Here is a 17,397-nt window from a genome sequence, read left to right as displayed (position 1 = left end):
GCTTTAAAGAAAGAAAAGGAACGCAAGTGATGGATGAACATTATTATTAGCTTGTAGACAAGATAGATCCGAAAGGTGCAGTCTTCCTTTCTTACGGATTCCACCAATGTTGGATCGTCAGTACCGCATTCTTCGGGATTCCAGGACTGCGCCTCACCGTGGGCGATAGCCGACATCGCCCACGTGACGCGCAACGACCAGGATTTGCTGAGCGACCTTGCACGGAGGTCCTTCGAGTGCAGCGTCGCAGCAGACTTGGACGGAAAATGGCTGCCTTGTCCGACACCCGAGTGCCACTTTGCACTGGATTCCAAGAGGAACGCCGAGGAACAGGGCGTGCACGTCCTGGGCAACGTGCACGTCTGCCCTGGATGCACCAACGCCGTCTGCTTCCGGTGAGTTCCACGTCCACTGGTGCACTTCTGAACACTACATTAAACCATTTTCACCCCGTCGAAAGCGCACGCGCAGCGACCCTATTGGTGCCATAATGAAAGTAGTAGTCCCTGCGTTGCCGCTACACTTGGGTTCAAGACAACGGTGAGGACAATGCCGAGGACATTGTTATTTCCAGTGAACTTTAGTGGGATGCTGAGTGGCGTGCTAGTTCGTCTTTTTTTATTCTCTCCGCCCTGCCTTTTGATCTCGAGGGGTAGGCGATTTGTCGTGCTCCAAACACAGTAAGCTTCTTAAAGAGACACTAAAGAGAAACAGGAAGTTCAGCTGGAATAAAAGAGGGACCTTCAGGAATGCATGCAGTTTTTGTTGGGTGCAAAAATATGAGTTATTAGCGGAGAAATTCGTAAACAAAGACCAAATATCTCTTCCTCAATTTCTCTCACCCCAGATTTGGCGCTGAAGCAGTGTCGTCACAGATTTCATTGCTCTCGGTGAATCAGAATGCGCCATGATACGTCACCGCTTGCGTAAACGGCCGAGGCACTGGATGCATCATGGCTGCATGCATGGTCGCTGCGTTTGCGTTCGCCGCGATGGATACCATTGCTGCAGCTGAACCTTGCAACGAAGAGCTCGCCAGAGAAGCAGAACTGCATTTCAGCGATATTCAGTGAAACGGAGCGCGAAATGATCCTCCGTGCTCGAGCGGTAGGTGTTTCCGCGTGCGATGGCGGTGAGCCGCCGGCCGCGCCGGCGGAGAGCTTCGTTTTCGTCGACGGAAAGCGAAGCGTCCGGTCCGCCAGGCGACGATGTTCCCGACAGAACAAGCGTAGAAAGTTGCGCACGTACTCGGTATGGTTATTTCGTGGCTTTATTTAATGACATTCAGCACTCACCGAGCCGCCAGTCTGCTGCTGCAGGGGCACCGGAAGGGGGTTTGATGAAGGCCGCATTGAGGGAACAGCTGCTCGAGAAAGGATTGGCCTCTGGGGCACGCCAAGATACTTTCCGAGGGCAGGATTATATACATAATCCGAGGGCGAGATATGCAGAGAGCACACCATCCGTTTCTCTGGCTCTTTTGCCGTTTTATCATCGGCAGAGCACTGAGCCATTGCGAACGCCGGGGAGCCGGGGCTCACCGCGCGACACCACATGAAAGGACACAATCGAGTCAACACTGCCGCTGCCCCTGAGCAAGCGCCTTGGGCCATTTATACAGCCCTCAATACTACACACACGAAGCATTTTCTGGCTGTTTCCCGCGAAGTCAACGTTTTTCGAGCCACGCGACACGCAACCAAACACCGTAGAGCGGAACAGGCGCGCGCGACGATGCATTGACCAAAAGCGAAACTACGAAACTATCACGGCCACATGCTTAGCCTGAAATCCGTCTATTCTTTGCGACCGACAATTTATTTATGCTAATAATAGGCGATGTACAAAGCCCGCCAGTGCATTTCTCAACACGTATCCTTTGACCCAATATGGTGGACCTCAGCATAAGAGCCCATAAGAGCCAGAAGAATGAGATGGAAAAGCCAAGAGGGTCAACTGTAAAAGAGACATTCCATTTACTATACTACACACGTCCATTTAGAATCGTGTAATGAGTCCGCTTGAGTCTGTTTCTCACACCATCCAAGCTCTAGAAGTGTCTTTTGGCTTCAACACTATCGCATGCTTGGACATATTCCTTCGGCACTATATTGCGGAATGCAAAAAGACACAAAAATGTAATCCCTTAAGTACCCTACGTGATTTCAATGCGAAAGCATAATGAATTTTCTAAGTTATCACCCTAAATTAAAATTCTACCTTTATCCACCTTGCTTTTACTTGTACCAACCCTAATCCACTTTAATGCACCTCAATCAGCTTTAATCCAGTTCAATCTACCTCAATACAATTTAGTATACTTTAATCCACCGTAATCTACTTTAATCCATCCCAATCCACCTTAATTCACTTTTTTACACCTTAGTAAAAAATTATGGGGTTTTACGTGCCAAAACCACGATCCGATTATGAGGAACGCCGTCCTGGGCGACTCCAAAATAATTTGGACCACCTGGGATTCTTTAACGTGCACCTAAATCTAAGTACACGGCTGTTTTCGTATTTCGTCCCCATCGAAATGTGGCCGCTGTGGCCAGGATATCATCCCGCAGCCTCGTGCTTAGCAGCCCAACACCATAGCCACTAATCAACCACGGCGGGTAATCCACATTAATCCAATTTTGGAAGTGGGCCATCGGAGCAATTGACAGAACTCACCGAAATCACCGGACCGACTGGCAGCGCCGTGATGAGTGGCGCCATAGTATATAGACAGAGCGGCTACCGCCGCCGTCTGTCTCTGTGACCATGCTACTTTTTGTAGCACCTCCCACCACGCCGCCTGATTTTCCGCTTCATCAGCCATATAATGCATTCGCATTAAAACACGACCTACATAAAGAATTCTGGTCCCTTCTGTTATCCTTTGTTCACGGCTACAGAACTCTTCGATTCAGTTTGGATTTAGGATTTCGAAGCCGCTCGCAGGCAATTGGGTTAGGAATGTTTTAAGAGAACACAGCCATAAAAATTTATGCTCTCCTGAAAAAGCCCTAGAATGCTCGACGTTGAAAAGCACGAAGTCATGGGATTGAAGCCGGGCCACTGCGGCCGCATTTCGATGGGGGCTAAATGCAAAAACTCCCGTGTACTTAGATTTAGGGGCAGGTTAAAGAATCCCAGGTGGTCCAAATTATTCCGGATCCCCCCCCCCCCCTACGGCGTGCCTCATACTCAGATCGTGGTTTTGGCACGTAAAGCACCATATTAAATTTTTTCCACCTTTTTTTGGGCTGCGTTGCGTTGTTCTATTCTACTATATCTGCTCGCACCATTCATTGTCTGCGGCAATATCAAAACAGGCTCCAGGGTGCCCATGGGATTGAAGTATGCCCTATATTCCACGATTTGTCAAACCATATTAAATGCGAAGCATTTCTTGCCGGCGGCTCTGTCCGTCCCTCCCTCCGCCGTGCGGCATCCACACCCGCACTGCGCATGCGCATCCTCCTCCCCCTCCTCTCCTTGTCTCATCTCCTCTCCTCTCGGCATTCCTCCTTTCCTCTCCGACGGTCCTCTTCTCTCCTCTCCGGATTGCGCAACGAACGGCAACACCTGCGGCTCCGCGCGCGATAATGCGAAGCAGCTTAGGTTATAGGCGCGACGGTAGGCGCTGCATACTCCGCTGGGGTGCGCCACTGTAGCTCGCGGTATAATGACGCGCGCTCCGCTCCTCTCATTCTCCTCCCGCAACGCCGCGATGAGTGCCACGGACAGCGCCAGCGTCAACGCCAGTGTCAGCGCCGTGGACAGCGTCGCGGAGAAGAGGGCTCGAGCCGCTGCCACGAAACAGCAGCGGCGACAGGCCGATCGCGAACTTCGGGCTCGCGAAGTCGGTAGCTACGTACCTAAACCTAACGGAAACGACGAACTGAAAGCTAATGGGAACTTGAGTCGGACCCCATGGCTGCCTCGCATACTACTCAGGGTTCCCCTACGGAAAGATGGCGTAATTTTTTTTCTTTCTGTATTTGTTATCATGTAGAAATAATTTTGAGTTTGCAACGGAACTTGATCATCTAAAGAGGTCCAAATATCATCATTGAAAGGTGTACGGGTAAATCAATGCGGAGGCTTCGCTTTTGCAACCAGATTCGTCGCTTTAAGATGCATGAAATACTTAAGGTGTAAATAAAAAGAGCGGATTCATACTCTGACTATCCGCTACTTCTTCACCCTCGCCGCCTTCTGTGATGTGACCGGCCGAACGTTCCAGAAGACTTGCCGCCGAGTACAAATCTTGCCTTTCAATGAGATAGGCCCAAGTGTGCTTGGTCATAATGTCAGTAATTGCGCACACAACCTGACTTGCGCAAGTCATGAACCAAAACATGTTATCTCCTCTGTCAGCTTCAGTATTGCTAGCAGCACCTACAGCCACGTTTCACTTCGTGTTTTGAATCTTTTCCGTGGTGTAACAGACAGCGATGATCACTGTCTACACGTTTTCCTGCAGGTGCCGTTCCCTGTACCATTACGGAATGTCATGCGCCACCTTCAAAGACTCAATTTCTCCGAATGGCGCCAATGACAAGGTATGCTAGCACTCTTGAACCGTGAAAACGCAACGCACTTTCCTCTGCGCTGGCACGTCAGCGCGCGAGGCCTTTTCTTAATGCTTTAATTTGCATAGCCTATGCCGTGGATATTGCACATGCGTCTTAATAACATGTATCTTTCTGGTCGTTAACATTTGAAGCGAGTCAGTCAGACCACAGAGACCGGCCGTGGCCATGACGTAATCCTATGCCAGTTTTGCGGAAACAAAAGGGGCTCACACCACCTGAGTATATTGTTACAATAAGTGTTCAGGGATGTGCCTTCTTAGAGTCACATTCTCACAAATTAAAACCACGCTATAACGATGACAATCTCAGTATAAATACGTTCAATCTGTCTGTTATCATATTCCCTCGAATACTGAAGCAACCTCGGTCCGCTGAAATGCGGTTTCGGAATAGTTCCGCTTACAATAACGCTCTCGATATAGAAAGCACTAATACCCGAGGTGTTATCGCATCATAAGTAACGTTCACCTCTCACAGCGTTCATAAATTGACTGGTCTAGCTCCATTGTTACTGACGGAAATCCACTTGCCATGCTAATAAAACCAGCTCTGTAGAGTACTTGCTGAAATCTCTGTTGGCGTAGCAGATGTATATAATGCTTTCTTCTCTAATTCGGCCACTTGGACTTCCATCATCACATTAGCACAGAAGGTGGCTCCTCGATATGAAAAGCACTTAAAACCCGAGGCCAGTTGCTCTAACGATTTTTCCGCTTGTCATTTTCCTACCCGCAGTCATGGCTAAACGAAGACCCCGGAAAGCGGGCCCTATGCCCGTCATGCAAGGTGCGCCTGGAGCGCAACACCAGCAACAAGGTGGGCGCTTGCTGGTCCTGCCGACGACTATTTTGCTGGCGCTGCCACCGCAACTTCGAGGACGATGCAGCTGCCGCTAGGGGTCACCTCACACAGTATTGTCAGGTGGCTCCGCCGCACGGTGGCGATGCCTGTTGCGTCATGTGACATCTCCCTGCCTCTTGTGGTCGTGGTTCTGATCATTACGAAGCTCAAAACAATCCTCAGTCCAGCGCATTTAATTGGGGCTGTTGGTTCTGCCGCGACAAAAAAAAAAAAAAAAACTGCCTTTAGCAATGTAACGATGTCAACGGCTGTGCCGGGAGTAGGCACGACTTAAACTGGCCTTATGTTCGGCCGGATATTCACGCAAAAATCAAGATTGTGTTTCTTATCGAGCTGGAGTGATAAAACTGTCTCCCCTTAATAAAAAAAGGTGCTCGAAAGTACATTGAACTTCGTACGAGAGAAACGAAGGAACCAGTTATCTCTGTTTAGGAGATACGTGAGATTAATATAAAGAGCACCCCGTCAAAGTAGGAACTTGCACCATGGCACAAGAAAACGAGTTACCTAGCAACGCTTTCAGGAAATTTACCAGAAAAGGGCTTTCTCCAAATGTTCCGGCTCAAAATCTGAAAGAAAGAAGCCTGTTTGCTCGTGTATCGTTTTTTTTTTCTTGTTTTAGACTCAAATATTCCGACTCACTGTCGGCTAGAGCAGCAAACATACTACATGATCTATCAAGAATGGGTAATCACAACAGCCCAAGACGCTTATCGAAACGGAAAATATAAAGCTAGGTATTTATTTATTTTACCCTCACGGTTTGCACATTACAGAGGGGACAAGCGGTATATAGTGCGCACCCAGCTTTGTTTTAAATTCGCAATAATGAACACTAGTAGTGAACTTGTTTTGCCATTGTTATCTACAAATTAGGTTATGGAAACGATTGTTTATGTTGTGCCAGGTAGGTGCAGAAACATTTTCGATGCGATCAAAATTCACTTCAGCGTCGAAAACACTAAAGTCAAACACCACTGACAGAAATTCATTAGCATAGCTGTTGGTTCCTGGGGCATGGTCGATTGCGGGTTTGATAGGCTGCGTACGGTCGCGTATGGTTGGCTGTGGAGAGTTCAAAGAAGTAATGTATATAGTGTTTAGTCATTTCGACCAGAGCTTACCAACATTGATTGCTTTGTAGACGGGAGATTGCTGCAAATAATGCAGTTGCGTACGCGAGAATAGCAATGACGTCGTGGTGCGAAGATATATATTTTCTTTTTGCGAAATGGGAGAATGAGGTGTTGAATAGGCAGATGCATGACCGTATTCTTTAGTACGGACGACGATGGGGCGTGGTATGAAGCAATTTTGTTCCGTTTATCAAACTGCCGTGCTAGAGTGAGAATGTTCTTAATGTCAGATAAAGAAGAGAGGTGCCTTGTCTCTACACCTTCGCCTTCCCGTATATACGTAGCAGAAAGGGAGGAGGGGAAGGAGAAAGCGAGTGCAATTGACGATGACAGTGTATAGTGAACTATCTGCATGTGCGATATGTTCAATTTGCATGTTCGTTCATGTTCTGCCCACAGCACATCGCAATGCGCAGGCACCTCTGATGAAGTGCTTGTTCCTTCAAGAAGGTAGTTATCTTTCGATAACCTTAACAGGGAAGAGGAAACGGAGTACATTTATCAATAAATGTCAGAAGAGAACTGCATTACAAAAATGAGGCTGGCGCCAGAAGTCTGACAATCATGCAGAGCAATGACAGCGCTTCATTGATAATTAACGACTCAATATCATAAACGGCTGCTAAATGGGTACGATATAAAAATACAGCACCGTTAACGCCCTTTGCATTTGCTAGGTGCATAATCAGGGGCACGTGATTAAGACATCAATCAGCCTTAAAGTCGTGTATAAGTCAACAGATCCCAATCAGGGAGTGGAGTAACAATCCGATACGAGCGAATTCTGCAGCCGCATTTTATTCCACTTAACTAATCTTGCACACGGAGCTGATAGTGTGCAAGCCAGAATTATTTTGTGGATAAGAGTTAGGCATCAACGGCTGCAAGTTACAGACACTGCGTGAAAGAGCCTTCAGATCGCTAAGCGCGGGTGCATAGTTCAGATGTATGAGTTAGTCGCGTACCTTTGCATCAACTTCAAGGTTTCTTTTTCCACAACAAATTTACTGCGAGTTCCTGGTTCTGCACTCACCAAGAGCCGAGAAGTTCCCCGATAACTGCTGCAGCATACAAAGTTATTCGAATTAGGGCGCAAATTTTTATGTAGGTGGGGCATATAGCACTACGTCCAAGCGTTATTTCCTCTCGAGTTACGAGCGCCAGTCGTTTAGAAAAAAAGTGGAAACACCAAGTAGTCGCAAACCGCTGAATGACAGCTGATAAATTTGATGCCTCATTTTTTCTTCATGCGCTCATATCCGAATGTTGTAGTTTACACAAATTCGTGCGGTCTTTCTGAGCCATCGTCGAAATAAGGCAGCGGGCAACCTTCAGTTCATCTGAGAGCGGCACTTTATGGAATACTAAACAGTAAAACTAAATCAATTGGGAGGAAGTATCGTTTTGAAACTCTACCCATAAACATCTGTAATTCAATGAAGACCTTGCCCTGTCCAACTCCTTTCAAACTCTATTTGCATTCACTTTTTTAAAGGCAAAGTTTCCTTTTAATTTTGGGGACCAACCGCAGCACCGGTAAAACAGGGTACAGTCACAGATTTCAAAATAACTTCAACTGCTTAGGCACCTTCTTCTACATAAGCAAATAAAAACTAGTTAGCTTACTAAGTATTTGCTTCAAATTAAATGTATTCCTTGTTTATTGACAAAATCACTAGGCCTAAGCACGCAAACGTCTGTTGAGATATGACATCACAAGGGGTTGAAGAGGGACTGGTTCTTTAAGGCCAAGTTGGCGTTTAAGGTCAAGTTTCTGTGCAGGTTATAAGTTATCAATGCTCTTCTTATGTAGAAATGAACCTATTTAATTTCTATTATGCAGCAGTGACATGCCAGTTCATCTTGACTTCATATTGTTGTTTAGTGTCATGCTAACCTAGTCAAACGCCTGGCAGGCTACTCCATGCGGCTGGGGCTAAATGTGAAGGAGGAATATTGATAAAGAGGGAGAATAATGAGGAAAGATGACAAAGTATTCAGAAATTTTACAAACAGAAACACAAGAAACGCTCACAAATAAAGATTGCTAACGCGCTGAACTCTACGGGACCTCGTCTAGGCCTGTACTATGCAAACTAGCCAAAACAGCCGCTGTGCAGCCTAGGTAGGTTGTTTCTAGTGCCCTGTCAACACCTCTCAGCGCCACAGCCTCGAACTACCAATAACTGTTTGAATGGCCAGTTTCTTCGCAAACGGAAGCGTAAAGAGAGTGAGTCCGCACTTCTAGTAGACATTTTTGATTAAGATGCACTAAGTTTACTTTTCTCGGGAAAAAATTTTCTCACATGACTGCGATCCTATGTATTGTGATTTGGCTGTAAACGTGGGGGATAAAAGTACAGAAGGCTACATTAATTTAGTGAGAGCACGATCTACCTCCAGAAAGTTTTCTCTCTGTCTGTATTATCGCCTCCAAGGTCGCTCGTATAAACTGAAATCACACACATACACACGCACACGCACGCACACAAAGAAAACGAACTAAACAATGCTTGAAATTTGGTGGGTTTTTTGAACAACCTCTCGAGCGTGCAAGTTACGCGGATAAGCATAGACTTGTGGCAGTTTCTTGCTGCTCGACGGCACTAGAATTGTTTCATTGAATAGACGGTAATGTACATAACTGATTGTATCATAGTGCTAGAGTGCATAAATATAGCCTGTCAGAAGACAGTTTTTCAAAGAGACGTAATATTTTGTAAAACTTGTATCTTGACGGACATACTGTCCCCTCATACACGATAACAAATGCGGGCATCGCATAAAAGACGAATTGTTTACTAACATTATTAAAACGTGAAAAGAGCACTCGTATTCGATCGCGGCCGGCTTGGGGCTTCAGTTTCCTTTTTTTTTTCACTTCTTGCTCAAGAAAGATTGTTTGTTTCTTTGGAACCAGACCTTCCCCTGAAACACTTTGATAAGCATGTACGCAAGTTTTTTGCCAATGGGCTTGCGATATTTCCAATATCCCACCAGTGGATTTTAACAAACTTCCGAATTCAAAAATACTCTCGCGGGCTGTTGATCTCTCGGCAACGTTTTCCAGGGTGGATGTTGGATATTTTTTGTGTGTGAAAACCTAGTTACAATTCAGGCAACTCTTAATAAACAGTTGCTTTGATTCTTGTGTGCGTGCTGCTTTGCGTATTTCCCACCTTAATTTAGGCATTAAACGCATATTCGAAAAGGGTGAGAATCATTGTTGAAAGAGGTGCTCGCAGTGTATCTACTCTATGGCAGCTTGGATATTATTAGCACCATATTGCGGTTTGCATTGCGTTCCACACTTCAATCGCGAGTGAACATTAACTTGCACAACACCGAATTGTATATTATCATCTCTCTGTCAAGCATGATGTAGCCTCTGCTCTATTAGTCATAGCATAGGTGACGTGTTTGTTCAAGAACAAATGCTATGTTTGAAATATGTTCAGTATTTCAATAATATGTTCTGAACAGGTACTGATTGCTGATGGTTCACTTTGAGGGATGGCTCTAAAATTATTCGCAGCGTGTCTGCGGCATACAGCCTTGTTTTCAAGTTTTGCTTTGTGTTTCCTGTTCACTTTGATTACATGGTGTTGAGTACATTGAATACTTTGTTGTTGAGTGCATTGAATGCTTTGAGTACATGTTCCTAAGTATTTCTAAACTTGCCAGAAAAGTATAAGTGTGATATCTATGAAACAAACGTGTTCACGTTGCGATATCGCCATTATTTTTTGTACCGGCGCTCAAATAAAGCCCTTCTTCAATCACATGTGGAGCCTGCTATAAGTTTTTCGGCTCAGCTTGCTTGTGTATGACACCAGTGGCCAGAACGGCCCCTTGCGAGCAGCATTTTGTATTCGTCATGAAGCTACAGCTATGTGAATGGCCGCAAGTAAATCCTTAATCGCAGAACTTCGGCAGCTTTTCACGCACTTCTGATTGCACGGTTCATCTCACGCGTATCATGCGATACATCCCGTATGAGCATGGGTAACGTTGTTTACAAACTGCATGGCTCCTTTTCATAGACTATACGCAAATGAAAAACGCAATCTGATGAGCAAGTGATGAGCAACTATGTTTATTGCAACTACGTCCATAGACGCGGGTGTGGTAGCCACAGCTCAGGAACAGCGAAGATGGCGGCCGTTGAGCCCAGTGCGGTCAGTTTCCCTGCGTGCTCTGTTCCCTTCCTACTTATTCCCCTTCGACACCGCTGTAGCGGAGTGCTACAATTCAAACACCTCAGTGACTGCATATGGCCGCTTGCTACTGTGCACAGCGCTTCAACGGCATCCGCTTTTAATGAAGGTTTCATACAAATGAGCAGTGGAGCAAACGTATGCAATCCCGTCTTCCCCTCTGGTCACGTAAAACTAAAACCCACCCCTCCCATTCCCCTCCCCACTTCCTCTACATGAAGAAAATTGAGCGGACGCTTGAGCGAGGAATCGTTGCTGTGGTGAGAACAGGAATTAAAGTAGGCATCGACATAAATCTTAGGACGCCTCCTAATGTTAAAAGGGGTGTATGTAGCTGCTGTAATTGCTGGCTGCCCTGCAATTATCTGCGAGAGTTATGCAAGGAATAAAATATAATTCCCACTGTGCCCCTACATGTATGGGTATACGTGCTTGAGTTTGTGAGCGCGCACTGCCAGCCACGGTGGTGAGATGTTCTTTGCAAAGTAAAGCAGTAAAGTCGAGTTCCGCAATGATTTTCTTACGGCGGCGTCCGACAGCGTGGTCGAAATCAAATGTAAATGCAACGCAACGTGTGTCGGAGGCCCGAATTTGCTTTGACGCGTAATTATCAATGAATATAAAATAAGTTACGTTATACCTCATTACAATAGACAACAGAAATGGGCATTTCTTCTGCAATGACTTGCAGCTATGTCATCAATCAGTTGACTGAGAATCCTGCTGGCTACAATCAACCTCTCTATATGGCTTTCATATATCATTAGAAGGAGGAGGAGAAAAAAGCTATATTTAGAGCCAGCACTAAAGCCCAGTCAAGAAGAGCGCTTGCTCCGCTAAGGCCCGTTGTTGATCCGCCGAGCCCGAGAGAAACTAAGCACTCAAGGAAGGAGGGGAAAGGTAAGGAAAATGAGAGGTAATGGTAGTATTACATGAGTACAGAATGTGTTCTGTATCTGCCCTTATCTCCGGACAGTGGGGGCAGTGAGCTGTATTGCGCCATCCGAAGTTTTAGAGCATTAGTGGGGTGAGGAGAGTGTTGTTTTGAACTTTCAGGAGGACAAGTGCTTGTTCCGTGTTCAGTGAAGGGTGAAGTTTGGGTAAAATAGGGCGGTTTTCCCTGATGTTCTTGTAGTGTTCAGCTATTTCCTCCTTGTACGGTGGTATTTGATTCGGTAGCGATACCAGTAGTCATGGAGGCATTGCGCATTAAATGAGTACAGGAGGCATACGTGAATATCTTGGGTAATATCTCCAAAGATGCCAGAGCTACCTTGGCTCTCAACAAGAAAAGCAGAAAATTACCTATCAAGAAAGGGGTCAGGCAAGGAGAAACTATACTATCCGCTGCGTGCGTAGAAGTATTCAAGCTATTAGAGGGGGTAGGCTTAGGAGGGACGATCAACGGAGAATATCAACACCCTTCAATTTGCAGATTACATTCTCCTGGTCAACAACACTGGGGATGAATTGCAGCAAATCATTGAGGATGTAAACCAAGTACATGTAAAAGTAGGGTGGAAGATTAACGCGGAGAACCGAAAAATAAAGTTCAATAACCTGGCAATGGAACAAGAATTGATGATGGCCAATGAGCCTCTTGAGTCTGTGCAAGAGTACGTTCATCTAGGTGAATTACTCACAGGGGACCGTGACCATCAGAAAGAAATGTATAGAAGAATAAAAATCGATCAGAGGGCATACGACAGGCCTTACTAAATACGGGCTGGGAGCTCACCAGTGTCGTTAAAAACAAAAGTACAATCAGGCCCCTATCTGGGTATCTGGACTGGCTAGTAGCAAAAGTAGTTCCTGTTCACAAGTCTGGTGAAGGGCAAAATATTGGAAACTATCGGCCAATTTAACTCACATGTGTATGCTGCAAACTATTTGAACACATAGTTTCAAAGTCAATATACACCTACCTTGAAGACAAGAAAGCTTTTTTTTCCCCAACCAGCATGGATTTCGACACCACCTTTCGACTGTCACACAGTTGATAGAAACGATTAACGATTTTCATCCTGTCGTATACTGTCTCTGGGGGCGTCGAAACTGGGACACTGCAATAGAAAAGCATGTGATGCCATACATAATTTTGTAAGGAAAACAAGGGGGCGGCCAGGTTAATTTTATTGTTTTATTTTCCTCAACAAGAAAACAAAAATTTTAACTTGATATTTCAAGATAATTTAAAATTCATACTAACGATTAGTACTATTTTTATTTCTCATTCTTAAACAAAAAATCCCATTTAAGTATTCTTACCTTTTATACCCGTGCCGCCTGATCATGGCCAATCCCCCGTAGTGGGTTGTGACATACATATAGGCACCAAACCAAAGTGGGAACGGCGGTTGCACGATCGAACAGCAGCGGCGCTTTGTCTCGCTCCTTCCTGATTAAGCGGGCTGTGTTAACAAAAAATTACACCTCCCTTCCACTCTGTCAATATGGCCGAACAGCGAATCTGTTTTAGTTACACCTAGTGTTACATGCACATTTGGTGCACGTGATGCAATTGCGCAAACACATCAACAACACGAACTTATATTGAAATGTTGCGAGGCGAGAAGAGGCAGCGACTTCCGATTCTACTCTACGCGTGTGCAGTTCTCTGGTCGAAACCTGCCGAGCCGCCGCCAGAGGCATCGGCTGCAGTCACGGACACCGCGAGCGTTCGGCGCGAACGCGAGGAAACGCGGACGGCGCCGGCAGCAGCTCTGCGCGTTGCGCCTTATCCGAAAGGGCGCGCCGCACAGAAACACCTTCTCTTCTACCTATCGCCTTTCCTCCTCGCGCCCAGCGCGGCCTCTCATTGGTTGCCTCCTCCCCTTGCACCTCTCCGCCTCTGCTGGTGACATGACCTGCCCTGGCCCGGCGCGGCTCTCATCCTCTCCCGGCTACGTGACCTGCGTGACACCGGCGTACGGACGGCGCCGCCTCGACCTACAACAGCTCCGCTGTTATATAATTTGTGAACACTAGGTACCATCGACTATCTGGTTTTTACTCCACCACAAATTGGTGACTCCAGACTTCGCTTCATCGCTCTCGGATACTGCCCTGCACTTGCCTCAGCCGCTTGACTAGGCCTACCGCCAACAGGAGCTTCAGCCCCGCTTTCTTCGCAGTCCGCATTCTATCCAGTAAGCCATGGTCACGGATGCCCTCCGGTCAAGTACCGTCACCATCGGAACCACCCCGCAAGCCCGAGGTCTCCGCGCTCAAGCTCCCTGAGCTCTGGTCGTCGGACTCTGAACTTAGGTTGATTAACAGCGAATCCTTGTTCCATCGTCACCGCCTCAGTTGGCAGTTGACCATGTTGGACCACATTTCGTTGAGTGCTTCCGCCTAATACTGCTGCGGTTGTTCGCGATGTTCTACGCTCGCCGCCGGTCCACCGCCCCTATGTCACCTTAAGGCGACGGTCATCCAGCGCACTAGTATAACGGAGGAGCATCGATTACAGCAGCTTCTTACATTGGACGATCTCAGCGACCGCAAACCTATTTACTTACTGTGTCGCATGCAAGCCATGGCTGGAGACCTGGCTCCTTCAACCGACAGCGCACTTCTGCGCGAACTTTTCCTGCAGTAGCTTTATCCTCGACACTGGAATCTTTGGCTCAGTTGGCCAACATGGATGTAAGTTTTCCCTCTGTGGCCAATGTTCATCGCCCTCCCGAACCTCCTCCAATGGCGCAGCTGCTGGCGACAGCTATGCACGTCTTCTGGAAGCTAACGAGGATCTCACCCGGCAGGTATCGCGACCTCGCTACCCCAGCTCCAGTCACTCTGGACGCCGTTCTCCGCCTACCGTTACGCTTTGCTGGTACCACCGTTGCTGCGACTCTCGCGCAAACCAGTGCCGCCAGCCTTGCTCCTCCGTGGGAAACGGTCGGGCCGAACACTGACAACAACCGCTGTTCCCGGCCCCAGATCCAGTGCCTAATCCAGGTCACCGACCGTGTCACTAAAGTCCGCTATCTCGTCGACACTGGCGCCTAGATCTGCGTCCTTGCTCGCGCCGGATCGCACCGGAGATCTGCGTGCACCTCGCGTCGGATCGTCTGGCTGTCGCCAAAAAAGAGTTTGAACACATGCTTGATCTTGTCAGCATTTGTCCGTCCGCTAGTCTTTGGGCCTCGCCACTCCATATGGTGCCAAAGAAGGCCAGTGAGTGGCGCCCATGCTGTGATTACCTTGCTCTCAACAAACCCACTGTCCTGGACCGGTAGCCAATTTCCCAAACCAAGGATTTAACGTCGGCACTGCACGGCTGCACCATATTCAGCCAGGTCGACCTGGTGGAAGTCTACCACCAGATTCCTGTGGAACACTCTGATATTCTTAAGACCGCCATAATACCACCCTTCGGACTGTTCGAACATCTTCGTTTGCCTTTCGGTCTTCAAAATGCGGCCCAGATCTTTCAGCGTATCGTTCACCAGGTTTTACGTGGCTTGACTTGCTGCTTTGCATATCTTGACGCCATTCTCGTCTTCAGCACCAACACCGAAGCTCACAAGCTCCACCTACGTCAAGTGATCGCAAGACTCGGCAAATATGGTCTTGTCGTTAAGGTTGGAAGAGCGAGTTCGGTGTTACGGAGTTGGATTTTCTCGGCCCTCGCGTAGACGCACACTGCATTCGTTCACTCCCGAGCTTGTGTTACAGCCATCCATGAATTTCCACGGCCATCCACCAACACCCAACAGCGCGAGTTTCACGGCCTCGCCAACCATCAACGACGCTTCATTCCTCACTCCACCAATATACTGCAACCTTCCAATGACCTTCCCTCGGGCCTCAAGACACCGAATACTCCTGTCCCCTGGAATGACACCGCTGATCGCGCGTTTAGAGACATCAAAGAAACCATTGCAAGCGCGACGCCCCTCTTCCACCGCAATTGCAACGCCCCAACATCCGTCATGTTTGACACATCGGACACCGCTGTCGGCGCAGTCTTGCAGTAGTTCATTGCTGGTGCTTGGCAGCCCATCACCTTCTTTTCCAAGAAGCTTGCGCCCCTGAGCGCCGCTATAGCACCTTCGGTCGATAATTGCTGGCCATCTATTTGGCTGTGAAGCGCTTTCGACATTTTCGCAAGGGACGCCCCTTTCATGTCCTTAATAACCATAAATCACTGACGCCCGCCCTAGCGTCCAGCAGCACCTGCTACGCTCCCCGCGATATCAGACAGCCCACCTGCATGTCTGACTCGTACATCAGCGACATTCGTCACGTCAGCGGAAAATGCAACATCATTGCCGACGCACTTTCTCGCGCCGTCATTTATGCGACACACCACGGCCGACCGGTCATATAATTCACGGCCATGACTGCCGTCCAGACTATCGACGCGGACCTCCAGCTGCTTCGCACGAGCGGCAGCTCTCTGGCGTTTTAAGATGTCTTGCTCCCTGACTGCGACGTGCCCCTCGTTCGTGATACCTCGGTCGGACGTCATCGTCCCTATGTACCTCGCCCACACCGCCCGACCGTCTTTGATGCCCTCCATTCTCTGGCTCATCCTGGCATTCGCGCAACGCAGCGACTCGTCACTTCTCGTTTTGTGTGGCCTAAGTATCAATGTAGACGTTTGCCGCTGGTCACGCACGTGCCTCAACCGCCAACACTCTCAATTGCCACACTGCGACTCTCCCGCTTCGGTCATCTGCACGTCGATATTGTCGGCCCCCTACCTCCCTGCGGGACCCATCGCTATTTGTTAACCTGTATTGACAGGTTCAGCAAATGCCCCTTCTGGATATAACGGTGGAGTCGACAGCTCGCGCACTCACCACTCTCTGGATTAGTCGCTATGGTGTCCCTTCCGCCATTATGACCAACCGTGGTGGTCAATTCGACTCAACATTATTCGCCAATCTCTCTCGTCTCCTCGGCGTCAATCACATCGAGACTATAGTATACCTCTTACCACACGATATCTAACGCGATCATCTAAAGTTTTCACTTATGGCTTCACTTATGGCTCTAACTTATCCTTCATCATAGATCGAGCGCCTTCCTTTCCTTATGCTTGACACCCGCACCGCTCTCTGCAGTGACTCTTCCTCCAGCGCCGCCGAGCTTACGGTTGACACCACTCTTCGAGTCCCTGACGAATGCTTCGACGACTCGCCCACCGTACCTGCTGATGCTTCCGACTACGCCTACCGTCTACGCAGTGCTTTGCGCAATGTCGTGTGCGTCCTTCCTTACGGCCGCCGTATGATGGTCCTTTGAGTTACTCAAGCGCGCTTAAATATGTTTTAATGCTCATGAATGGCCGGGAAGATACGGTCGCCGTCGACTGTCTGAAGCCTGCCTACTTTGACTGCTACGCTCTAGCCACTTCTGCTATCACACTCCCTCCCGACCGGGCCAGTCCTACTCGTCACGTGCGTTTCGCACCACCACCATCCGCTCTTCGCCATTCGTCCCGGCCTCATGGCTTCCTTGCTATGGAAGGGGGTCCCTGTAGCGTGCTACTAAATGCCGCAGTGATCCGACCAACAAAGACGACTGACACGCAAGTACGCTTACGGTGCGCGATCAGTGAAATCGGCGGTTGCGAGATCAAAG

The 17,397-nt window shown here is 48.0% G+C and overlaps 1 protein-coding gene across 1 annotated transcript in view; it reads left to right on the top strand.

Annotated features, from left to right (window-relative positions):
- Positions 1–10,370, top strand: part of LOC119445957 (uncharacterized) — a 37,245-nt gene extending 26,875 nt beyond the window's left edge. Inside the window, exons 6-8 of the mRNA XM_037710258.2 lie at positions 145–395; positions 4,478–4,556; positions 5,325–10,370. Of these exons, the coding sequence (XP_037566186.1) occupies positions 145–395; positions 4,478–4,556; positions 5,325–5,552 (558 nt within the window). The 3' untranslated portion in view covers positions 5,553–10,370. The remainder of the gene's footprint in view (positions 1–144; positions 396–4,477; positions 4,557–5,324) is intronic.
- The last annotated feature ends 7,027 nt before the right edge of the window (positions 10,371–17,397 follow it).

The sequence above is a fragment of the Dermacentor silvarum genome, chromosome 3 (assembly GCF_013339745.2).
Source record: "Dermacentor silvarum isolate Dsil-2018 chromosome 3, BIME_Dsil_1.4, whole genome shotgun sequence".
Lineage (NCBI taxonomy): Eukaryota > Metazoa > Arthropoda > Arachnida > Ixodida > Ixodidae > Dermacentor > Dermacentor silvarum.
The sequence above is the reverse complement of the archived record's forward strand: the minus strand, read 5'-3'. Positions and strand labels throughout refer to the sequence as shown.